The 27,681-nt window shown below is 29.5% G+C and overlaps 1 protein-coding gene across 1 annotated transcript in view; it reads left to right on the top strand.

Moving 5' to 3' along the window:
• LOC136972766 (potassium voltage-gated channel subfamily KQT member 1-like) overlaps window positions 1-27,681 on the top strand; it is a 97,588-nt gene that overhangs the window by 47,011 nt on the left and 22,896 nt on the right. Inside the window, exons 9-13 of the mRNA XM_067267402.1 lie at window positions 5,216-5,326; window positions 10,103-10,198; window positions 18,432-18,545; window positions 20,531-20,660; window positions 22,115-22,229. Of these exons, the coding sequence (XP_067123503.1) occupies window positions 5,216-5,326; window positions 10,103-10,198; window positions 18,432-18,545; window positions 20,531-20,660; window positions 22,115-22,229 (566 nt within the window). The remainder of the gene's footprint in view (window positions 1-5,215; window positions 5,327-10,102; window positions 10,199-18,431; window positions 18,546-20,530; window positions 20,661-22,114; window positions 22,230-27,681) is intronic.

A 27,681-nucleotide genomic window follows, 5' to 3' on the forward strand; every position in this document is an offset into this window, starting at 1 on the left:
ATCCGCCAATTCCGAAAAGAGACCAACTTCTAACTAAGGTATTTACCAATTTGCAAATGATTGTAAACTCTCTCACATAGTCAGGGACCCACAATATTAATGATAAGGGTTAGTTTTTTCTATAATTGTTATACAAAATTAATGCCAGCTAAGAGTCTTAACCAACTTGTGTATATTATTGCTATGTAAATAAACAAGTATTGTGAAATGTTAAATTCGTAATTGAGTGCACTCACTTCCAGTTGTCTCAGACCATCTCCATCCCGTGCCCAAGCACCTATACATGTGATTGCTCATGAAAAACGAAAATAACGGTTTCCGTGTCTGTCCAAAAGACATAGTAGGGTCAGTCCTGATGAATTTGTCGTCATAGTCATCACTGATGTGATGTCGACCCTTCAGTCAAGTGATGCCAAAGCATAGGAAGTGCTTCACACATTGTCACATTAAGAATATGAAAAGAAATGTTATTTTGAGATGTACATAATTTTCTTGTATTCACTTCATAATTTAATCTAAATTAAAAATAACTTTTGTAACCCACAAGATGTTACAAATATGGATTAAATATTTCTTGAGTTAATGTTTCTTCAGTACAATGAAGGAAGAAAAAATTATGCAATTATTTTTTGACTTATTTAGAATTGAAATATCTGACAAACCATTGATGAATAAAAACTGAAATTAAATAAATATAAGTTATAATTTTCTTATGCAACTACAATTTTTTAAAATTCTTTTATCATACAGAAGAATATCTCAAATAGTCTATATATTTACTGAAACTATTTTGAAACATATTTTGTATGCTTCTGTCCTAAATAAAAAGCAATGTAAAATGTGGTAAACAAACTTATCAACTGTCTGTGCCCCTCTTTTTGATTTAATAAAATAAATTATGTTTCAATAAAGTAGTGTGAATAACTTGTAAAAATCAAAATAGTAATAGATATGAGAAGCAATGAAATTCTTAAAAGTTTGTGTTGGCACTTTAAAATACAAGCTAATTTCTGATAAAATCATTAATGATAAATGAAGAAATCAAACAGAATCTCATTGGCAGCTTTGAAATAAAAAATTATGAAAAAATTAAATAAGGTCATAATATTAAATATTTAAATACTATGACTTTACAGGTAGGCCTCTTACAATGTGTTCTCGCTTCAATGCAGTTGGAAAAACGCTGAAATTTTCTTACAACACGGTACTTTTACAATGCGGTTTAGGTATTTATAAACGAATTATCTTTCACATATCAGAAAAATTGCAACAGATCACGTAAGTGCAGTGGAACTTGATGAAACAAGCTCAGATCTTGAAATAAATCTAGTCAAACATTCTCGAACAGCTATAATAAGTTATGATGAGGACTGAATTTGTGAGCATAACATTGTTTCTTTTTGATTTTGACTTGAAATCATAATCTTTTTAGTTTTTATATGATGTTGAATTTTATTTAAGCTTTTTATGAACATAAATTTAAAAAATGATGAAAAGGTTACACCATAAAAGGAAGTTTTTCTCTTTTTAGAACTGAATCCCAGTTTTTGTGTTAAGTTGGTGTCTCGATTTCTCACAATGCGGTATTTTCAATGAACGTATCTACCACATTGTAGGAGGCCTACCTGTATTTAAGTTTTTCATAATTTTTTTATTTTACTTACTTATTGTGATTCAACTTATTTTGATGGAGTTAAATTATTCTAAACTTTTTGAACTGAGTGTAAATCATTTCTATATTGGCATTCATTGAATACCAATATAGAAATGATTCAAATATAGAATTATGCTCTTTTTCTTCTTCTTTTGCATGCATTTTCTTCTTCCTTGCACTTCATTGTGCTCCATTGTTCATGTATGTATATGGATATGTTTATATGAATAAGTATCTAGTGAACTCTTAGATTATGTTCAATAAATCAATCTTAATTTAAGATAATCTAACACATAGTGAAAACAAATTATTTTATGATTATAACTTTATCCTCTTAACATTGAAACACGCAAGCAAAATTTTTTAGACTATATTTGAATGTGTGTTTTAAGAAAGCTGATGTTATTGTGTGCTGCTATTCTAACATTATTTTGAACAATTTAAAAACATTAACCAGATTGTTGAGAAAAAATTATTATTTATAATTATTTCTAATAAAATCCTGAAATTGCTACACAATATGAAAATTTTATTTTCTTTGTAGTGATACTTAATGTAAACTGTGAGAAACTTCAATTTTTTTATTTTAAATATCAATTTGATTATTATATAGTAAGTTAATAACAACATCTATCATTTTTTCTGTAAATTATAAGAATAATTGTATCCCCTTCTATATTGCCATTATGATGATTGATAAATTATTTATAAAAATATAATTTGTTTTAAATTTAAATTTAACATATCAAATTTTTGTATTAAAATTACTGTTTTGGTTTTGATAATTTGTTGTATTTTTAATACTTTACAGCATGTTTGAAAATTTATTGAAAATTATTATTTATACTAAAATAAAAATTAATAATGATTACATTTAAAATATCAAATATTTAAAAATACAATTGCTTGATATTAAAAAACAAAAAATATATAATGATAGAAAAAAGATTCAACATGTTGCAAATATTTTTATTTCAGTAACTTTTATTTAAGAATAAATTACTCAAAACTATGAAAATGGTTTGCATAATAATGTGAACCTTTCAATACTCAATAATTAAATTGTATTTTTTGATAAGTTTAATTAGGTTTAATTAATATTTTTTTTAAGTTTGATTAATTATATATATATATATATATATATATATATTTATGTTTTTGAATGTACAGTACATCTGTCTGCTGTAGAAATTAAAAGGAAACTGTCTACAAGACTGAAAGTCTAATAGACATAACTTTTTAATAAGAATTTAAAAATGTGATTTAAAATGATTAAAATGATACTTTTTACATTGTTATTAATTAAAACATACTGATATATGATTAGTGAAACAGTCTCATTTCTATTCCAACATAAGTATACCCCATTATTCATAACCTTAAAAACATTGGGAATCAAAAATTTGGTAACTTCTTCTACAAAATAAGAATTGAAATTGTGATTCAATCTTTGATTATTGCATGTTGCCTAAAAGTAAAAAAATTAAATAATTATTTTAGTGGAATTTTAATGAATGAATTTAATTCAAAACTATCTTATATTGCATTCTTATTTTTTTTACCTGTTCTTGTAACATTAATTTTATAAACTTCTGTTTTATTGCTTTTTTGATTTCGTTTCACATCTTATGTAGATGTTGTTTATATTATTTTAATTGTTATTTTAATGTGTTTCTTGTCAAACTCGAGGAATGCTACAGTTCAACTCAACTTCTGTTTTGTTCTAATTTTATTTAAAAACTTTCAACAAAATTCAAGTAGGAAATTTGCTATTATTTTGAATGTACCTTCTCTTTGACAAATCTTGCGCAGAACACAAATATATGTACAGTGAAATGTCAGTATAATGAAATTGAGGAGACCATTGAAATATTTTTGTTATACTGAAATTTTATTGTATTGAAATACAGTGATGCAAGGATAAAAGAAATTTATTGATGATAAAAAATTGCTTACATTTTGAAGTAAGAAGGTTTTTAAAATATAATTTGTCTATTAGTATTTATATGGAACCAAATTTCACATTTTCAGAATGTAAGTTATATTAAATTAAAATAAAAATTAATCTGTAATAAAAAAGTTATCAAACAATATCATGAGTGAACAACTAACATAGTGATATAGTAGTATCAATTAATTAGAATCCTGCTTTTTTAATGGTTATTTTTGCTTGAAGCTATTATTTTCTGGTAAAAGAAGTTTAATTTTTGTGAGTGATGTTTCTTTAATCAAAAGTTTTTTTGATAAAATCCAGTACTGTGACGCAGCATTCCAGTAGGCTGTCAGGCACATCTTTTTGTTTAATTCCTTTTTGCACATTATCTAATATTTTATTATTTTATATATTTTCTGATAAGTTTAAATCATCTAAGCAAGGTTAAATAACATTTTTATATAAGTGTATATAAATATATGTTGTAATAGTTTTATTTTTATTATAAATTATTGAAACATAGTTTAAAATTTATATTAATATAGATATTATAGATTTTCAGGAATTGTCAGGCTTTTTTTTTGTGAGAATTTTATTAAGTAATTTTTATTTTGTAAGAAATTGTATTAAAAAGTGCAATTAGAAATTTTGATTATATATTATAGTAAATTTGTATAGTTTTTTTTCTGTTGTAATGTTTTTATCGAAATATTTCATAAGTAAAATAGTATAAGCCAAGACTTTATTTCATAAGATTTATTTGATGATAGTTAAACAATTTCTGTTTTCTTAAATAATTGAAGTTTAATAGTTTCTGTTTTGAATAAAATGTACTGAATTTTCATAATGTGTATGAGAATAGAACAATACAACCACACCAATATAATATATTGTGTGTGTATATTAAATAAGAATGTGCAGTAAATTTTGTAGAAAAATATGAATAACCTAAAATAATATAAAGTTTGAGTTTATAATTCTTATCTTAATTACATATATTCGTTGTTAATTATTTAACTACTTGTTTAAATTATAAATGAGTTATGATAAAAATTTGAAAAGACTTCAGAAATTTAAGAATTTAAATAAAGATAACTGTAAAATGCTAATTTAAATTTTATACAGAAAACTATTAAAATCAGTAGTGTTTAAATTATATTACACCTGTATATTTTAAACACTATTTAAATTTTTGAGAAAAAAATTTTGAGATATATGTGAACTAGGGAGTTCTACACTAGTATTATCTATTTTAAAATTAATATTTGATTTTCAGAATAATAATTGAAAGGTTCAATTCTAAAGTGAACTATTAAAGAGACGGCGAGTTTTTTAGGAAATATTATTTTTATCTTAAAAAGAAATTAAAATATATTAATGAGTACTATGTATACTTAATGCAATATATAATGCATAAAAATTACAAATAACTTAAATACAATGTAGGTAATGAAAGAAATTTTAATTTGGACTTGGTTCATTTTAGAATTGAACCCTCCAATTGATGATAGAATTTTTTTTTATAAATTTCTATTATGAAATTATAATAATTTTTGTGGATTTTGATATAATGTTTTAATAATAATAAATAATATTATTTAATCTCAAAAGATGTTTGTATTTATTAGATTACAGTTACTACCATTGGCTATGGTGATACAGTGCCTAAAACATGGATGGGAAAAATTGTCGCTTCTTGTTTTTCTGTATTTGCCATCTCTTTTTTTGCATTACCTGCAGTAAGTAAAGTTTATTTCTCTCTCTTCTTTGAAAACTTTAAAGTTTATTTGTTAAAAATTAAAAAAAATTAATGTATATAAATTCAAAAGTTGATTAACTTGTTTTGGGGAAAATATTGGACTTGTTTGATAATTTTTAATAGGATTTAATCAAAAAAAACTTCTCTCTTATTCTGTATTATTTATTTTTATTATTTATAATTTTCTGTGAATATCATCATCTGTATTTTAATGTCTGTTTGAAAGGGACATGGATCATCTGTTGATTTTAAAATTTAATTATGAACTAGCTCAACAGCTTATTTTTGTTTATCTTCTGTGTAGATTTATTGTGAGAGTATTATTAAAAATTGTAAAAGAACTGTTATGGTCTGCACATGCTGATCGACCAATGCAATTTTTCAGGAAGCTGATAAAGACATATATGTCTCACCTTTAGTTCTTTCCCATTTTCTGAATGTGAATCTAAGTATTTTAGACATGCCTATTTACTATATACAATACAGATATTATCTTTGTTAAAATCTCTTTTTATTTAATTTTAAAATTTATTGTAATGTTTACTATTATTATTATATCTGTTTAATGAAAAATAAACTTTTCAAAATCATTTTTGATGAACTGTAGTCAGTTTTATTGACAATTAAGACACATTACTGGAGTTTCTATCTAGCCAACATTGGCTTGGCTAGACCAGCAATTTAAATCACAACTGGCAATTGGCAAAAATATGGTATATATAATGTCAGCAAAACAATTTAAAATATAAACAAACTTATATTTTAATTTTAAAAAATATTATATAAAATTATTTTTAATATTCTGTAAGTTTGCTTATAATAATAAAATGACTTTCTTGTTATAATTATGAAACAAATGATGTTTTGGTCAGTTTACCTTTATAACAGAAATGGACAAATTAGTTGTTATTTTATAATTTCAGCCAATTTGGTGGATAATTTGTTCTCCTTTGTGATGTTATCCTTCAGACCATTTTTCAATTGTATTTATATTAAAGCAGAAGTGTAACGTTAATTATATAATACAGTAAGACCCCGCTTAACGCTGATTCAAATTAATGCGGTATTTCATTGATTCATATGTAATACGATTATTCCCAAACACAAACCAATCAGCAAACGATGGCAATTTGTCGTAGCACTGTATTTCCCTTAAATCTATGTTTTGTGCAATTTTGGAAAAAATATAACATTATGGATGCCATAGGAAATATCGACTTTGCTTTGCAAGAATTAACTGATAAATCCATGAATGGGTGTGGAAGAAGTTATAGCTGGAGGTATCTAAGAATTCTCATTGAGAAGAGTCTATCGCTGTATTGTTAGGTTGACAAAATTGTCAACTTAATCGATACAGGAGATGTAGACGAACAGGATATTGGGGAGTTACTGCAGGTTTTTGGTAAGAGCCTCACCAATGACGACTTCAAGAACTGGCAGAACAAGGAATTTATGTAGAACTGGAAAATAGAGATTCTGAAGACAAACCCAAAAAATTTCTCTACAGTTTTCCTTAGTAAAAGTTTGGTAGTGATAACAAAAATCGTTGATCAAATTGTAGCGAATGATCCAGATTTTGATAGAATGCCAAAGCAAAACGAGGTATTTTGGATACGTTCTTCTGCTACCAACATTTGCTTAAGGAAACAAAAAGAAAGCAACCAATGAAACCTACATGACTTCATCGCAAAAAGCAAGCATTTCAGAAGAGCCAGGACTTTCGTCACAAAAAATTAACTTTACATTTCTGTGCGCATATGTTTGTGTTATTTAACATATATTATTCTGCAAAAATTTATATAAAAATAACTTAAAATTATAGTAAAAGTGCTTATTTTTTTGGTCACGTGTTCCCCTATCCCTATTTACTCTATGTTAAAATGGTCTCGTTTAACGCTGTTTTGCTTAGTGCTTTGTCGTCTAAGAACGCATCCCCCACGTTAAGCAGGGTCTTACTGTACATCTATTAAGTTGAGAAAACTGTGTTTTTCAATGGTCAGATTCAAATTACTGATTTCAAGTAGATAATTTGTTAAAAGGTGTGTTACAGAATCATGAAAAATTGAAATCATCCTACAATAGTTGTAATAATTTGATTGTTATTGCTAAGCAGTTGAGGATTTTGAAAGAGAAGGTTCTGGATTTCAAATTATTTAATCCATGGTTGGATGATGATTGATGTTGAAAATAAAGATGAAGAAACATTTGTTTGATTTTTGTTTAGTTAATGATCACATTTATTATTTAAAATAAGCTATAGATCTCAATATAGATGCTGTTGTGGGAATGGGTTGTAAAAATGAAAAAATATTTGAGTAATTTAGCAATTGAGATTGTTTCAGGAAAGGATATTGCCCCATTTTGGAAAAAGGTAAACAGGTTTAGATATACAGTGGGTGATCGGTTAATGAACGTAATCCATTCCAAGACTTTGTTTGCTATCCGAATTGTTTATAAACCAATTATCAATTTATCATAGGTTTTTATGGGAATTTGATTAATTTGTTCTGGAGACCTCAAAAAATAAAAATCATATACTTTCTTACTACATTTATTTATATACAATAATAAAAATACATACGTACATACACAGTCTTGCATTTTTATTAGTAATGTTTTTCCATTTGTGGGGGTTAAAGAATCTGTCTATTGTCGATTTTCTCTCTTCTTCAGGATTTTTCAGAAGTAATTAATAGTATTGTAATTGTAGAGATCCCTAAGCCTATTAACCTCAACCTGGATTGGATGCCATTCTAAGACTGTGTTCTGACATCCTCCCACTTCTTCAAAACATCTTTAATAGCAGATATCAGCATTAATCCTTTTTTCAGAAGAAAACATATCTTGCCGAGTTTCTTGGCGTTCTTCTGTTGTCAAATCAGTTTCAGGTTCCATTATGAGCTCTTCAATGTTCTTTATTTCTCAGATGTGATTTCCGTTACTCCTTTAGCTGCTTGAGTCGTCTTGATTATACTGTATCTTTTGTAGATAAGATTGAGCTGCGGCCTACTGTAGACCGAGCCCAGCAACATCAGACATCTTCTGCCTACTCTCTACCTTTGCTATTATACTCTCACCCTTTGAAAATAAAGACTAATGCAAAGCTTAATGAGTGCCTGCCCGACAGTCTTGCAAATACTATAAAAGAATCGTTTCTGCCAGAAAAATGAAAGGCTGAAATTACAAGGGAGAGTTTCAAAGTTCAGAGGAATACTATCCAATCAGTATGTACTGGTATGAGCATCAATGTTGACGTTTTCCAACAGGAGGCCCCAATTAACTATATAATCACTTCCGATGCAGACCGGAAGGCACATTATTGACAAGACTGTGTCTTATTTATAAAATCATATGTCCTGCTGTCTTATCAGCTTAGAGATATGTCAAGAGCTAAAATTTGGCACAGAGTATTAGGTGCCCAAATCATGTGCGCATAAAATAAACTAGACTTGTAGGTAGTCAGGGGACCGAGAACTGAAACACAATAAAATACAAAATGGCAACACTCTCTACAAACAGGCAGTAGTGCGAGATTTGTGCATGTGTTGCTGGTTGATAAGTTGGAAATACGAATATTGTGAAATTGAATTTTGACAAACATGTGCATTGGGAAGTTCGAAAAGCGAATGTTACTAAATCGAATTTTGACAAACAAATCTTTGAAAAAAATTCATTTACCTGTCCTGTGTTATTCTCCACATATTTCTGGTCGCCATATGCTAACCTTGACCGATTGACCAGAGATATCTTGTTTCATCATCAGAACTTTTTGAAACTAGATGGTACATCGTTATAATTTTATATTAAAACTAACTTTCGAAATATAATTATTTTTTCTTTTTACATTTATTAATATATATATTTTTTGTTTGTGCAAGATAAAAAACTAATTGTGAATGATACAATAGCCACCATTATTATTTTTCAAAAATGGGAAATTTTCGCATTGACAAAAATTCAATCTGGGGCAACCCCTGTGAAAGGGTCAAAGGACCCTTTCACAGGGGTTGCCTAAGACCATTGGAAAACACATTTTCAATGGTCTTAGGAACTGAGACATTGCTTTTCTATCCATCTCCAGGCAGGTCTGCCCACATATGAGTATCTGGGTGGCATGATGACATCATCATGCCAACCCCATCACACGGAGAGAAATTTCAACATTCGATAGGTTAATTTCAATGAAAATGCATCATTGAAGTGATCCCGCTTAGTAGTGAGTCTCCGAGACATAGTCTTGTCCCAAATACGGCCTTGCCATTTTACTTGTATGCATTTAAAAGCTTATCTCATATAATGTTCTCACACATTAATATTATTTTCTGTCATTTTACAAATTTCATGAAATTAGTAATAATAATAAATAATAATAATAAAATGGAGTCAATAACATTTTATAATATTTTTTGTTATAAAGTTATTTATGCATAAGTAACTTTATTCTCTACAAATAATAACATAGTTTTTTAAAAAGAAAAATTCTCATTTTTAAATATGGACTTCTTTAGACATCAAATTTATTCACTGTAGAACAAATATAACATTTTTTACTAATACAATTATAAATTCGTAACAAACATACTAAATTATTACATAAGACTGATTAGTAAGTTAATAATTACAGTTATTCTAAATTTTTGCATATTAAATATAAAAAAGTTTTAAATAATTAATAATATAAATAATAATATAATTAAATGTATATTTTAAGAGAAATCTTACTGAAATATTTATTAATTTTTTTTAAACCAATTAGGGAATTTTAGGTTCAGGATTTGCCTTAAAAGTACAGCAGAAGCAGAGACAAAAGCATTTCAATAGGCAAATTCCAGCTGCTGCAACATTAGTTCAAGTAAGCAAATACATTTTATCAAAATCTGTTTAAGTTTTATAAGTTTATTAAAGCAAAAGTAAATGTTTCACGAAATTGCAAAAATATAAGAATTACTGTTGAAGTAGTAAAAGTTTAAAATTCACATATTTATATGAATTTTCAAAACATGCCAATGACACATTTTAATTTTACATATTTTCATTGTAATACACTGGATGATCTATAATTCATTCCAGTACCGTGTTTGCTACCTGAATTGTTTGTTAACCAATTATCAATTTACCATAGATTTTTATGGGAATTTGATTAATTCATTCTGGAGACCCCAAAAAATAAATGAAAAATTATATACTTTCTTACTCTATCACACTTCTCTTATTTGCTATAGATAATCCTAACAAGGGGAAGGTTACAATATGATCCTTTGAGATTTCAATAATACTGTTTTGTGGGTAAGTCTTGGTATGAACCTTTATTGAGCAAAGGGATAAAACATGATTCCCAAATATTTTCAAATCAAAGTTAAAAATGTTTAGAGTGACTAATGAGTAAGTTTTGCAGAATGTTTCACTAATGACTTGACAACAGCATGCCTGACTCAATTTCTGAAATCACTTGTTCACATCTCAATGAATGAAATTTTTCAGATCAATGAAATTTTTACATAAAATAATTGTAAATTATATAGTTTCTCTACATTTTGTTTGTTTATTTTCTGTTAAAAGTGTGCAATTTTTTTTGTTGAAAATTTGTTTTTGGAATTGTTATCTGTTAAAAATAAATTTAATTAATTTGGAATGTAAGAATCATAGGAATAATAGAACTTTTAAGCAATTAAATAAATTCAAAAAAACATTGAATTCTACTATATGACAGTAAACAATTATCTTTCAATGTTGTCACTTTTCTGGTTTACAATTGTTCATGTAAGTGGCACTCAAACTTTTTGATTTGCAGGCCAAATTGCTCATAAATTGTAAGTAGGTGGACTACGGATAGTTCATACATTCTATACATATGCAAAAAAGTAGGTTTATAAGCAGTGATGATATTCGAAATATTTAACAAAGGGTTCGCTAGCAGAATATTTTTTCCTGGCAATCACCAACAAACAAAATGGAAGTTTTGACTAGAAATAAATACAATATCTAATAATCAGTGGCGTATTTGGAACGTAAGGGGCCCTGGGTGAAGACCAGGTATCAATAGTATATTAGTGCTGTCAACCTTTTTTTTTTTTTTTTTTTTTATTTAGGCAGAGAAATTTTTTACCCCGAATGGCACTGCTGATAATAGACAGATGTCATCATCTCTTGTAATACAATATCCTTTTTATTTTGCTGTCCATAGCCCGACACGTCTTCCACAGCCATCTTGTATTATCTCACACGCGTGGGATTGTGGGATCTCTCTTATGACTGGATCTAGTTTCAAGAACTCTCTTGAATCAATCGCAGTTAAACCTCGTTTTGGTCGAGATTGAAACAATCGAGAGAGATTGCACCAAGACATAGTCCCCGACCTTGCTCACAATCTAGATTGAAATGCTCAGTGCAAACGGGGTATAAGGCTCTAGTTTAGTAGTATTACAGAGTATAATATGTATATTTTAATATATTTTTAAAAAAAAAACAAAACCACTGAGAAATGTTCCATGTGTTTAACAAGGTTCGGAAAACTGAAAATTTTAACAATGGGTTTGGCCGAACCTGTGCGAACCCGCTGAATATCACCACTGTTTATAAGTTACGTCTCAAATATGCTCACTGGCCAGATTTTGCTCAGGGACTATAATTTGGTCACACTTCATCATATTTCCTTTTTAAATATCTATTATGGTAGCTGTTTTATCCATTTACAGTTACAGATATTTCCTTTTTATAACTAATAAAACAAGCAGACGGTAAAAATAAATAAAAGTTACACAAATAATAATAAAATCGTAAACTAAATAATACTTGAATATTTAATTATTTTAAATTATAGCAGTGGTTCTCAACTTCTATATCGCAACCTCTTGGGGGTCAAACGACCCTTTCACAGGAGTTGCCTAAGACCATTGGAAAACACATATTTCCAATGGTCTTAGGAACTGAGACATCGCTCCTCTATCCATTTCCAGGCAGGCCTGCCCACATATGAGTACCTGGCATAATGACATCATCACGCCAACCCCATCACATACACTCTGTACAAATAGAGGTGTATGTAACAGGATTGATGCCATAATGTACTTATGCAGACCAGTCACATGTGTAGAGAGCAGCTACTCTGTTAAAAGCAGCTACTAAAATAGTTGACTGTTCAAAGTCAACTATTTTTGCAACTGTTCAATGAGTTGGATGCACTGAACAATGCTTTGCTATTTCGTACTGAAGTGAAATGATTGTCAAGAGGAAAAATTTTAAAACCTGTTTTTGAGCTTTTCGATGAACTCAAAACGTTTTTTAATTGGAAAGCAAGACCACAGTTTGAAGCACTTTTCAGTTATAAAAGTGAACTGCAGAAAATGGCTTATTTGGTTGACATCTTTGCCATCTTGAATGAGTTAAATTTATCACTGCAAGGACCAAATGCAACATGCCTCAATTTGTCTGAAAAGATCCAATCATTCCAAATAAAACTTCAGCTTTGATAAAAAAAAATTGGATGAAAATAAAATTTACATATTGCTACCTTATCTGCTTTCTTTGAGGAGCATGACATTGAACCACATGAAAAGATTATGATGATAATTTCTGTGAAAGAACACTTGCACATGCTTACAGACGAAATTCCATTGTACTTTCCAAATCTACCTGACACCCCATTTGCACTTGCCAGAAGCCCATTTACAGTCAAAGTTGAAGATGTTCCTGAGACAGCACAAGAGAAGTTCATTCAACTTATTAACAGTGATGCAGCAAGAACTGATATCTCTACAATACCAGTTACAAAATTTTGGATCAAGTGTTTGCAGTCATATCCTGTTCTTTCTGAGACTGTGCTGTGCCTTCGTCTTCCATTTCCAACAACATATCTTTGTGAAACAGGATTTTCCAGCTTGTTGGTTATGAAGTCTAAATACAGAAGTAGACTTTTTGTGGAAGATGATCTTTGTTCTGCTCTTGCAAAGACTGCTTCGAGAATTTCTGATCTGGTGAGAAAGAAGCAATCTCAACCATCACACTGACATTGGCTTTTTATGCATACTGTTGCAAAATGTAGCAATGCAGTTTACTGTTGTTATATTAAGACTGTTACCCATGCTACACCATGCTTCAAGACAAAATTTCATTTATTTGTAATTAGAAATAAGTATTTCACAATATATAATTACATATTGTTTTTGTGATTAATCATTATGCTTTAAGTATGTTCAATTTATAACAGTGAAAATACATCCTGCATATCAGATATTTACATTCCGATTCATAACAGTAGCAAAATTACAGTTATGAAATAGCAACGAAAATAGTTTTATGGTTGTGTGTCACCACAACATGAGGAACTTTATTAAAGAGTTGTGGCATTGGGAAGGTTGAGAACCACTTCTATAGAAATATATTTATAATGTAAATATATAAAATGTTACAGATGAACACAAATGTTGTCAAAGTCAGAGAAACTGACAATATAGCTTTATATGATGTTTTAAATAGAAGCTTTAGCTTCTTACATAGAAAAAGTTTTTTTTGTTAATAGATTCTTGGGGCAGTCAGACTTTTTGATTGTACACATTGCCAACCTTGTGATATCTATCTTTATAGATAAGTAAAAAACTTTATCAAGTACCTTCACATTTGTTTATTTCTGATGAACAAGAATGCTAAATATCATTTCAAGAAGATTGCCTAAAAATCATTCAACTTTTTTTTTAAAGATTAAAAAATTAAAATCATTCAATTGTCAGTCATCAACTGTTGGCCTCAATTTTTGCAAAAATGTTGAATTATGCATAGTTCACATCAAAACTTATAGATGAAAGGAAGTTTTATGAATGTTAATCACTTTTCCACTTTTTTAGACTTGTTACAGGACTGTCTGATACCATTGGAAAACATATTTTAGAATGGAGAGTTTTAGGGAAACCCTCAAGACATGAGGTTATGGTGTAACAAGGAAAATCAGGAGAGAGTTTTTACACAATAACATGGTTCTTCTAAGGGTGACAAGAACAAGAACAAGTCATTGGCCTTGATGAAGTGAGAGAAATACGGAAGAATTTTACACCAGTATATTGTGCAAACAGAGTTTGAAAGCATACAAAATAACTACATAGATAAGCTGCATGCCAGAACAGCAAAGTTCACACACTTGAAGCATGCCAAACACTTGAAATTGGAAGAGCAATGATGGAATATCCTGATATTCAAAAATTATTTGCTTTTGAAAAACCTAGCAACACAGGCCAATATTCGATAAGGCATGTTCCCTGACCTGTAAATTAGAGATCAGTGCACACCCTATTAGCCTTACATCTTGAAGGATACCCAAACATCGTTGTCAATTCATGAGTTGGTTAACATAGTTCAACACATCTCAAGGGGATACATTACTATTTTATGATACATTATATGTGACATAATGACCATATTAAAGATTTAGAGGCCTTGGAGATCTTTAAGGCATGCCAGTTAGGCAACTATATTAACCAATAATGACAAAATCAAATTGTGTGTGCGTGACAGTACACTTCAATCTGACGTTAACATCCTACTTTTTCTGCCCATTAACACCTTCATACTCCTGATTAGTTCACCCATTTTCTGTCACATAACCTATTTGAATTTATCAATTTAAATTTGAATTCAGCAGATGTTTTTATAATCTATTCAAATTTTAACTACATAAATTCAAATTCTGCAGATGTTTTGTTTGATACATTTTATTACAGAATTTGTATTTTTAAACCTGATGCAGACCTCGGGAGGAGGTCAAAAATGTTTGTATTTTATTAAAACATTATGTTACTGGAAGGAGTTTGTAGTGTATTTTGTGCTACAAAACAGTTTAGTTTGTAGAGGATTTTTCTCTTTATAAAGTACAGTAGAACCCCTCTAATCCATCACCTTTGGGACTGGGGGTATGGTCAGAATGCAAAAAAGGTCGGATTATCAGAAAAAAGTAAAATAAACAATCTTTCAACTCAAGAATGACTGTATTGTTCTCTACAGTAAAAACATTGCAATAAATTGCACAAAAGCTGTTATTATTAATGAAAGAGCAATACTGTATGTATTTACTATATACTGTACAGTACTGTAAAAATTGAAGGTAGCCTATAGTAAAAAATTACTTAGAAAAAAAGTCAGTTATAGATTTTTGTTTAGCAGATGAAATTCTAGACTTAGCTGCAGTGTTCCTCCATTTCTTGATCCACAAAATGTCTGTAGGTGTTGAAGTTGAGTTCTGCTCGATGTACTGAAGGACAATATCAAAAACGTTCTTGGCGTCGGTGTGTGAAATCCAGGTAGGGGTTCATCATCATCACCGTCCGAGTCCTCATTCACAGTTTCTTCACTATTATTTTCCAAAACAGCGGCAATAATCTGGTCGTCATTGAGCTCTTCATTGGTTTCACAGTCTTTGTCACATTGGGCAATCCACTCCTCAACTTCATTGGCAGGAACATTCACTGGTACAGTTTGTAGATCTTTAACGATTTCTTGCGCATTGTTGTTTTGCTCATCTTCAATCTGGTCACTTTCGGTCATAACTTCCGGCCAAAGCTTATGCCAAGATTTTCACAGCGTGTCAGGTTTCAGTTCCTCCCATGACTCAACAATCATATAGATAGCATCTTTGATGTTGAGCGATTTCATAGCTTCAAATATCTTACAACCTTCTTCGGACTTTTCTAAAATTGAGCTAATGTACTTTCTGCGATAGCATCTCTTTAACTATTCTATCACTCCCTGATTCATTGGTTGAATGGTTGAAGTGATGTGACATTTGGTGGAAGGAAGATAGCTTTTACGTCCCCTTTCATTAAATCCTTCTCAGATGGATGTGATGGTGCATTATCCAACAGCAATAGAGCACGAATGGGAAGCTTTTTTGTTTCAAGTCTTTTTCAACAGATGGAACAAACTCGTCGAAAAACCAAGATTTTAAAAGATGGCAGTCCATTCAAGCAGATTTTCGATTGCGGTAATAAACCGGCAAGAAAGATAAGTTTATGTTTTTGAATGCCCTAGGCTTCTTAGATTTGCCAATAATGAACAGGGGAAGCTTGTGTGTACCATCAGCATTGTTGCAAGGAGCAATGGTTAGCCTATCTTTTATAAGTTTCATTCCTGCAACGGTTTCATTTGATGCAGCGAGCGTTTTGTTTGGCAGCATTTTATAGTTTAGGCCTGTCTTGTCTATGTTATAGACTTGGCAAGGTAACAGTTCATTTTCTTCGACAATTTCTCGAAACTTCACAGAAAACTCCTTAGCCGCCTTGGCATCAGCAGATAGTTTTTCACTAGAAATTGAAACAAACCGGATGCCTTGACGGGTTTTCCAGCGATCAATCCAGCCTTCACTACATGCAAACTCACTTCTGGCTTCTACTTTTTTGTGTAAAGCTATTACCTTTTCTTTTATAATGGGCCCAGATATTGGGGTTCCCTTCCTTCTTTCTTGGCAGAACCACGTCCACAATGCGTTGTCAAGCAGTTCAACTTTAGGCTTTCTCAATATTTTCCGATTCTTAAGAGTGTTTTCGCTATCCATCGTCACTGTGTATGATTCAATGTCTTTCCGATTTTTTCTTCAATCTTTTATTGTCGTAACGCCTACATTGAGTTACTTGTCAATTTTTTGGAGTGATTCCCCTTTGTCCAGTCTTTGTAGCACTGCTAATTTTTCATTTAATGAAAGAGTAATGTGTTTACATTTCACTCCTGACATGTTGAAAAAACACACAAAAACTGTACACATACACACAATGTAAAACATATACTGTAACAAACACAGAACAACGCGACTTAACGGTGAGTCACCGATGAGTCAGGACAAGTTTTTTGACTCTGACCACGGTCGGATTAACCGGAGCGAAGGACTAGCCGAGGGCAGATTGGAGGGGTTCTACTGTATGTTGCAAAATAATAGATTTATGTATATATGGATTTTGATTATAATGTAGCATAATTTTTCCCAATTCATTTTTCAGTGCTCAACATTTTAATATTAAAATGCCTTGTTTACATATTTTTATTGTTTGTAAATCTTTTTAGTAAGCAAGAATCATTATATATTAATTATTCACAATAATAGAAATATTTTATTTCACAGTTTTCAACAAATGAAGATACATTATTAAGTTTTATTCTTTGTTGATAAAAATTTGCCAGTGGAAAGATCATTATTAAGCAATCAAATTTTTATACATTTATTATAATTCATATCTCATATATTGACCTTGAACTGGATTATAGTAAATACTTACACAAAAATCCTATCCCAGCAACTATTTTTTTTAACTTATCTAATGCTTTCAGCTATCTGTGTAGCCATCCTCAGGATCAAACACATTTGAATAGAATTCTTTAAAGTTTAAATATTACGTTCTAAACCAGAATTATTTAAATACATAAAATTGGTAAATTGAGAATACAAGTAAATGTGTACAACACTGCCAAAAGTATACAGAATAAAATAAATAAATAAATTTAAAAATAAAAATAAAGTAAATAAATGCTAAATGAGATATTTGTTTTAGTCTTTGATATCACTGTTTACTGCATTGAGAAGGTACTTCCAAGCTGCTGATAAACAAGCAGCATCTTTATGGTTTATGCACGAATTCTTAACACTGTGTGTGTGTGTTTGTGTTTTAAGAGTAGTGAACAGTGATACCAAAGTCTAAAACAAATATCTCATTTAGCATTTATTTACTTTATTTTTATTTTTAAATTTATTTATTTATTCATTTATTTATTCATTTATTTTATTCTGTATACTTTTGGCGGTGTTGTACACATTTACTTGTGTTCTCAATTTACCAATTTTATGTATTTAAATAATTCTGGTTTAGAATGTAATATTTAAACTTTAAAGAATTCCATTCAAATGTGTTTGATCCTGACAATGGCTACACAGATAGCTGAAAGCTGTTAGATAAGTTAAAAAAAAATAGTTGCTGGAATAGGTTTTTTCTCTTAAAGTATAATTCATATAGTGAAATAATTATGATTATATAACTGAAATCTGGTTAAATGTTATAGATAATTCTATTTTTATTTCAGTGTAAAAGTATCTAATTATTTAAAATTTTTTTTAGTGTCTTTGGAGATGTTATGCATCCGATAAAACTTTCAATTCAATTGCAACATGGAAAATTCATTTAAAAGAAATGCCACAAAATTTAAGTGTTTCTAGCACAGCCTTCAGTAAAGTAAGGAATCTTTATAATTTGAATTCTTTGAATTAATAATTCATATATATTATTGCACATTAAGCTATTTTCTAATTGAAATTTTTTTCCCTAAATAATTACTAAATAAATTTATTTTCAGTTTTGACATGTAAAAAGCAATAAATGAATTATTAATGTAACTCTTACAAAAAAATATTTATATGATGAAAATGTTATTATTAAATAACAATTCATTTATTTTCTTTTTAAATACAATGTTAAATGCATGAATATTTTTAAGACATGATTTTTAAGAATATCACTATTTGTTTAAAATTAATAGATTATTATTTGCTTTAACCAAAAGACTTGGATAAAGTTTGCATTATCTAAGTAATCCTGGCATTATCTGATTTGTGTACTTTAGTCACAACATATATATAATGGCTAAAATAAGCTTAATATATTTTTCACAATTTTATTGCCTTATTATTATTATTTTTTTGTAATTATATTTAGTAAATAAATTTTTTTATTGTAAATGTTTACATGCATAGTTAACATAGAAATTAATTGTATCATTTATTGTCACAGACAATTTTTTATGGATCAAGTTGCCAGCAGTTCCCAACTTGTGTTATGCTGATAAAATTTGGAGTTCCACAATAAAATTAATTTTTGAGCTTTAATTTATAGTTTAAAATATGTATGAAAAATTTATTTAAATAAAGTTTAAAAAATAATTAATATTCCATAGGGAAAGGGGACCATGCACAGACTTTGCATGGCTTTCATGTGTGGAAAATAAAATTCATTGAGTCTAATGGTGGGAGAATTGAATCATATATTTGGATTCTTCCTGTATATTCAATCCTGTATACAGTGAAACCTCACTTAACGAGCACCTTGCACAATGAGTATTTCATATAACGAGCAAAATAAATTGTGAAAAAATTACTCGCTTAACAAGCGACATTTCGCGTAATGAGTGGCCAGGAGAGGGGAAGTCCCAGATTGTGCACATGCTCCATCAGTTCGTGTTTAGCACTTGTTCAGCTAGCATCTTAGTGTCACTTGTGATCACACACTTTTCCAAACTTGTGATCACACATATTACGTATAAACATCAACAACCATAGCCCATTATATAATAAACATGCCAAACAATATGCCAAATTCTTGGGCTACATAAAGGCTATAATTACATATTAGAAATTAATTAATTTGACTAGAAATAGGCAGTTATGCTTCCATCTCATATTAAGTTTAATGACTGATTCCAAATTAAATTCCAGAAATGTCTAAATTAAAAATTATTATTTATAATTATTAAATTTAATACGAGATGGAAACATAACTGCCTACTTCTAGTCAAATTAATTAATTTCTAATATGTAATTATAGCCTTTACATAGCCCAAGAATTTAGCATATCATTTGGTGTGTTTATTGGACAAATTATCTGAGTTTTTTTTTGTTTGTTTGTTTGTTTTTCTGCAAATCAAATTTGCATTTCAGGTTGGTTCATTCCGCACTGGAAGACAAGATGATGATTCACACTCCTTAACAGTGTTTATTGTATAATTTTCTTTGAATAAACATTACACACAAAATATTTGAGTATTTTTTTTTTTTTTTTGGTGTGGAATGCATTATCATATTTTACATTAATTTATTTGGGAAAAATTGTTTTGCTTAATGAGTGTTTCATATTACGAGTAAGACTCTGGAACGAATTATGCTCGTTAAGTGAGGTTTCACTGTATTTGAAAAAACAGGTAGCAATATTTGAATGTTTAAATATTTGTTTAGCAATTTACAAAAATATCAAATGCATTCAATTTTCCCACTAGTTGAGATCCTGCCAAATCCACTGACAAAATTATCTACAAAAATTAATCCTTCACTTTATTACCAGTTTGAATTATGTTTGAATAATGTTTTTTCCATCATTAATCCTTTTTTTATTATTGATTATTATAATAAACATATTTTATTTTAAATTTAAATATTTTTATGGCTTAGGTTGCAAAACGAGCCAGTGTTTTAAAAAGAAGGAAATCTAAGAATAAATTTGAATTAGGAAACATTTTGTCTTCAGATATATCAGTGCAACATGAAACAGATGGATCTGGCTGTGCTGAAGAATCTAAGGGTAACTTTTTAATAATTCTATTATAAAGAAATTTCAAACATTTTTTGAAATATAGTAAAACTCTTAATTAAATGAAATAAAGATCCTGATTATACTAATAAACTTTAAAATTCAAAATATGAAAAAAAGAAAAACAAAACTTACCAGGACATTTAAGAAGTTCATATAAATTTACATGGTAAATAATTAATTTACTTAATGGAGTATAATTTAATGCTTTCCTGTTATTACATATTATATATAATTGATCCTTTGTTTTTATCATGTAAGAGAAAGTATTTAAAATATGTTTGTTTTTCTGAGTGTATTTTAAGTATCTAAAAATTTTGTAAAATTAATTAATGAAATAAAAATAATCGTAATTTTACTATATAACAGATTCAACTGTAAAGATGTTTTAGTTTTGTAATAATGTGAATTTAAAATTCTAAAATAGGCAAGAAATTTATCTTGAAATTTATATTATTTTCCAATTTTTTCTTACTAATATATTCTTTGAGTGAATACAAGCATTACTTTTTCTTACTTTTAATTCTATGATGATTGTTGGTAATCTAAAAATAAAATAATTTTTTCAATAATAGTCTTGATAAATTAAATACAAAGCTTTTCATTTATTTAGTTCAACACTAATTCAAAAAATATTTTTTGTTCTAAAATTATTTTATTAATTATATTAAATTTTCTCATAATTAAAATTTACAACCATTAAAATAGTTTGAAACTTGTTTTCTTCAAAGAATGTATGAAAGTATATATTTGAAAAATATATATATATATATATATATATATATATATATAAAGAATATATCAAATAGATTCTCAGACTTTTACATTGTTTGATAAAAGTACTAAAGTGTCACATCTCTGCTTGTATCTATAATTTCTGCATCTCTCTCAAATAGTCCATTTTTTCCACAAATGTTATTTCATACACTTTGCCATCAGAGAATTGATTGACATAACTCAAACCACATATTAACATAAAATTTTATCATATTTTTACTTATTTTTTGTGTTTTGAATTGTCATGAATAAGAATAAAGAAAGATTATTAAAAATGCTTGTAGAAATAAGACACATTATATGGTCAGTTACTGAAATCAAACTAAGATGTCTAAAGCTGCTTAAATTCCAGAAATAATGTTTTACAGAATAAAATTTTCACAAAGTTAAATTCCTTCTTGAATTTTTTATCTTATATAATATTCAGTTGCAACAATACAAATTTGAGTCTGATGGACAGAAAGCTTGTTCCAAGGTAAAGATATAATTGTATCAATACTATCACAAAATTCAGTAAACTGGATTTTGAATACAAACCCATTATCATGTAGTGAACACAATTATGTGCTCCATTTATACTTTTCATTTATGTAAAATTGCTATATATATTATCTTGTTAATTCATTGAAATGAAAAATATTTAAAAGTTTTGCTTTGTCTATTTGTAGGACTGACATTAAGAGGAAAAAAAGAAGGTAAATTAAACACTAATCAGAGTAACACAACAGATGTAATTTCTGATGAAATAGAAATTGATATAGATGATCCACCTCGATTAACAATGTAAGAATTTGTAAAAGATATTTAATTAATCTTTTAAAATAATGTTTATGCTAATATTTTATTACATATAGGCTTATATTTATATTTTAATTATGAGTTCTTATACTAAATTTAACACATTTTTTTATAACATTGAGATTTTTTAGAGTTTTTTTTTATTGGTGTTTTCATTCAAGAGAGTTTTTGCTTTCTTAGACATTGAGAATGACTAAGCTGAAAAAATACATTGTGTGAAAAGAACAAATTCTCAAAAATTTAAGAAGGCTGTGTCAAGTTTTACTGATATGCTAGCATTAGTAGCATTTATGTTAACATTTACATTAATTAATGACATCTACATTAATAAAAAAAATAAGTAAACTCTGGTTTATAAATATAGCCCTTATAACTGTACAAAATAAATAAAAGTATTGAACAAATTTAATTAAAAAGCTTGCCACACAGTAAGATAAAACACAGCTATATTTGAAAGTAAGGAAGTCTTATTAAGGAAAAAATTCTTAGTTAAGAAATAAGTAAAAAACAAGTGTTTCAATTAATAATAAAAACAAAATATACCTTTCCAAACAACGGTATTTGATTACTGTTCATTATTTTCCCTTTTAAATTAGAGGAAACCTAGCAACTTGTAAAATAGACATAAATCTCATATAAAATAGATGTGTAAGCTTTCATTTGTAAAAAATAGTAGTAATTTATTGTCAAAATTAAATAGTTTATGATATCACCAAATTCTACTTTAGGTCACAACTCTTGATCTACAATGAAATCTGAAATGCTGGCTTCACATTGATTGACACCTTGACATAATGAAACTTTTTCTTTATATAAAACAGCATTTTATCCTCTCAGATTGTGAGAGTAGCCTGCCAGAAAAGCATCTTTTTTTAAATTTGTCCATCATATAAAAGTACTATAGTTCTATTAAGTTTAAATAGAAAAAAAGCACTGCCAACTTGCTAAGTAACAAACCAGTGCAAAGTAAACAAGCAGAAGTTAGACTACAAACATGGGAAGGGGGCAAAGCAAATATGAATTCTATCACATGACATGTAACTTTGAAACTTCTATACTGAGTAGTTTACAAATGCCTACCAAATGATCAATTTTTATAATTCAGTAGGCATATTTTATATTGAATGATAAATTTTTTTTGTTATATTATTTTATCTGTATTTTTATTTATCAAACTAGCTGACCCGGCCATGCGTTGTTGTGGCTCAAAATGTATCTATTATAAATGTATAACACTTCCCCCGTGGGGGATTTTCAAAAAATCCCTTCTTAGTGTACATTCTCTTGACGTACCCTATTAAAACACAATCAAAAACACATCTAAAATAGTATAATAAAAGCCGAGTTCTTCACAGTAAGCCTTAATCCTGTCCCTCTCCCCCGCAAGGAAATATCGAAAAATCCCTTTTTAGTATATATTCTGTTGACGTAACCTGTTTAAACGCAAAAAACCACATCTAAAATAGTATAATAGAAGCCAAGTTCTTCACGGTAAGCCATAATCCTGTCCATCCCCTCCCAGTGGAGGGAATTTCGACATGTATATTATATAAAAACACGTGCGTATTCGAATGCAACGTTGTGTCAAAATTTCAAAGGAATTGGTAGGGACAAACAAACGTTATATTTTATTTATATAGATAGATAGAAAATGATCTGCTTTAGTCCATTCTCACAGAAAAGCATAATGCCTCACAGAAAAGCAAATTTAGGTCATCGGAAGTTAGCGCCATCTGTTGGGCATAAAAGCCTTAATCCGTATATAAATATATTTTTGAAAGGGGGGAAATGGTGGTCTTCACATATGCCAGAAACCTTCGCGGGAGTGTATTAAACAACTTCCCGAAGTTTCATGGCAATCGGATAAATGGTGTGGTAGTGCATGAAGGACAAACACACACACAGACAGACAGTCAGACAGACATACATTTGTTTTTATATATATAGATAACTAGCTGACCCGGCCACACGTTGTTGTAGCTCAAAATGTATCTATTATAAATGTATAACACTTCCCTCGTAGGGGAAATTTCAAAAAATCCCTTCTTACTGTAATTCTCTTGACGTACCTATTAAAACGCAATTAAAAACGCAAAAAACGCATGCAAAATAGTATAAATAGAAGCCGAGTTCTTCACAGTAAGCCTTAATCCTGTCCCTTTCCCCGCTGGGGAATATCGAAAAATCCCTTTTTAGTGTATATTCTGTTGACGTAACCTATTAAAACACAATTAAAAACGCAAAAAACGCATGCAAAATAGTATAAATAGAAGCCGAATTCTTCACAGTAAGCCTTAATCCTGTCCCTTTCCCCGCTGGGGAATATCGAAAAATCCCTTTTTAGTGTATATTCTGTTGACATAACCTATTAAAACGCAAAAAACGCATGCAGAATAGAATAAATAGAAGCCGAGTTCTTCACAGTAAGCCTTAATCCTGTCCCTTTCCCCGCTGGGGAATATCGAAAAATCCCTTTTTAGTGTATATTCTGTTGACGTAACCTATTAAAACGCAATTAAAAACGCAAAAAACGCATGCAAAATAGTATAAATAGAAGCCGAGTTCTTCACAGTAAGCCTTAATCCTGTCCCTTTCCCTGCTGGGAAATATCGAAAAATCCCTTTTTAGTGTATATTCTGTTGACGTAACCTATTAAAACGCAATTAAAAACGCAAAAAACGCATGCAAAATAGTATAAATAGAAGCCGAGTTCTTCACAGTAAGCCTTAATCCTGTCCCTTTCCCCGCTGGGGAATATCGAAAAATCCCTTTTTAGTGTATATTCTGTTGACATAACCTATTAAAACGCAATTAAAAACGCAAAAAACCTCATGCAGAATAGAATAAATAGAAGCCGAGTTCTTCACGGTAAGCCTTAATCCTGTTCCTCTCCCCGCTGGGGAATATCGAAAAATCCCTTTTTAGTGTATATTCTGTTGATGTAACCTATTAAAACGCAATTAAAAACGCAAAAAACTGCATGCAAAATAGAATAAATAGAAGCAGAGTTCTTCACGGTAAGCCTTAATCCCGTCTATCTCCCTCCAGTAGAGGGAATTTCGACATGTATATTATATAAAAACACGTGAGTATTCTAATGCAACGTTGTGTCAAAATTTCAAAGGAATCGGTAGGAACAAACAAACGTTATATTTTATTTATATAGATAGATAGAAAATGATCTGCTTTAGTTTATTCTCACAGAAAAGCATAATGCCTCACAGAAAAGCAAACTTAGGTCGTCTGAAGTTAGCGCCATCTGTTGGACATAAAAGTCTTAATCCATATAGAAATATATTTTTGAAAGGGGGGAAATGATGATCTTCACATATGCCACAAACGTTCGCGGGAGTGTATTAAACAACTTCCCGAAGTTTCATGGTAATCGGATAAATGGTGTGGTAATGCATGAAGGACAAACACACACACACACACACACACACAGACATACATTCGTTTTTATATATATAGATAACAATAATACATATGTTAAGCTCAAGGATCAAAAATGCTCATTGAATGGAAAAAATCACAATGCATTCTGACTTCTCAGATCCAACCATAATGCAAATTTCATGTGGCATTTTCAAAAATGCATACAATGCATTTTGGATTATTCAGTAAGACCACAAAGTGAAATTCATGTCAATATTCTTTTAGTAATCAACCAAAATGCAATCTGGCAATGTGAAAATGTCCCAATTCACATTGTGGATGCTTATTAATGCAGCCAATTTGATAACAATATCTGTGTATAAAAATAAGTAACAAATTTTTATATTATTTAGGATAAAATCAAGTTCTAATCTACATCAAAAATTATACCGAAAATATACAGCCTCATTAATCTTAAGTCTATGCCTTAAATTTCTAAGACAGAAAATACTATTTATCATTAGTTTTTACCAATATTAATATAAAAATTTGTTTGGAGTTGGGAGTATCGTTATTGAAAACAAATTTGCAATCAGTTGATAAAGTGACTTACAAATAAATTTCTTATCTGACTTTAATCTATAATACTTTTTTATAATCTGGGATTTCAAAGTATCATATGTAGGTATCAAGAATTCATAAACAATTGAAAAGAAATTGTCTATGCAACTGTGAATTATAAAAAAAAACAAATGAAGAGTTATGTGAGAATCGGGGGTTACGCGACGAGGTCTAACCCGTTATCCGACAACAGGGAGGGGATTCCCGCTCACGTGGTCAGTGGATGGCAATTTAGGAGGGCAAAAATCGAGTGGGAGGTCGTGGATAAGTCGATAAGGTGTTGGTCGTGTTCGAGTAATCACACCTATTTAAGATTATAAACATATTTAATGAGGATATTATATAAAAGATGCATACATTACTAAAAATGACAATAATGGTTATACTAATAATAATAGTTTAGACGCGACAATAATCCTTCACGGAATAATAAATGAGGTGGTTAGCAGGGGGTTTGCCGCTCGTACTCGCATTCAGGGAGATTTTTAACCCTTTTCTCTGTCTATTATTAACTAAACCTCGACCAACCGAGGGGAGAGAGAGAGATCTCCATACGACAAGTCAAAAATTACCTTGCTATCCGTAAGTCGTCGGCGTCAATTCGAGTGGAGGGCACGGAGGAAGATTGTGGATTAATTCTATTCGAGATCCTTGACGTCGCACACCCTAATGGGGGTGTGAACACCTTTTTATACCTAATTCAAGGGGTGTGAACTGTCATATAGCCAGGATTTATTTGCACACCTGTTATTGTGTTCATGTATAGATTTGGCTGGTATGGACGCCGGGAATTGAGATGTTTGTTTTAATTACAGACCTAAGTGCTTCGCAGAGGTGAACTTAAAATATAAATTTCTATTGACATGACAGCTCTCACCCATCAATTAGCATGTAGTTGACAATAATTATTACAATCTTGTCTACAATTTCGATATTGTTTATGTCCAATGTTGGGTTCGACGACGATCTATGTGATTTATTGCTGCGGCCACGTGTCACGTGCAACAAAAAAGGGGGATGAGAACATCGCTTATTCCCGTCTTGTTGATTCTATCGTCTATCGAATTACTGTAATACAAATGATTATTTCCTTCTTGTTTATACATATTTTTAACATCTATTTTGGTAAAGATTGTTGCGTTGTTAACCTTGAAAGGCCTCTTTAACTTTCTTACTTCACATTCTTCTGTAGAACTAAAGGTTTATAAAAAGAACGATACTATTCAAAAAAAGGGGGAAAGGGGGTGTTTCGGATCCTCGCAGTTACATTTAATATACTATGGTTCTTCATATAACATTTTATGATAGGAACTTTCACTGATGATTATTTTTCTAATAATAAATATTGTTCAAAATTAGTCCTTTGGTGGAAATTATACATAAATTATTTATTAAAAATATCTGTGCAAAAATTTGTTACTTATTTTTACACAGATTTTTT

Source organism: Centruroides vittatus, unplaced genomic scaffold (assembly GCF_030686945.1).
Source record: "Centruroides vittatus isolate TY-2023 unplaced genomic scaffold, ASM3068694v2 contig_301, whole genome shotgun sequence".
NCBI lineage: Eukaryota > Metazoa > Arthropoda > Arachnida > Scorpiones > Buthidae > Centruroides > Centruroides vittatus.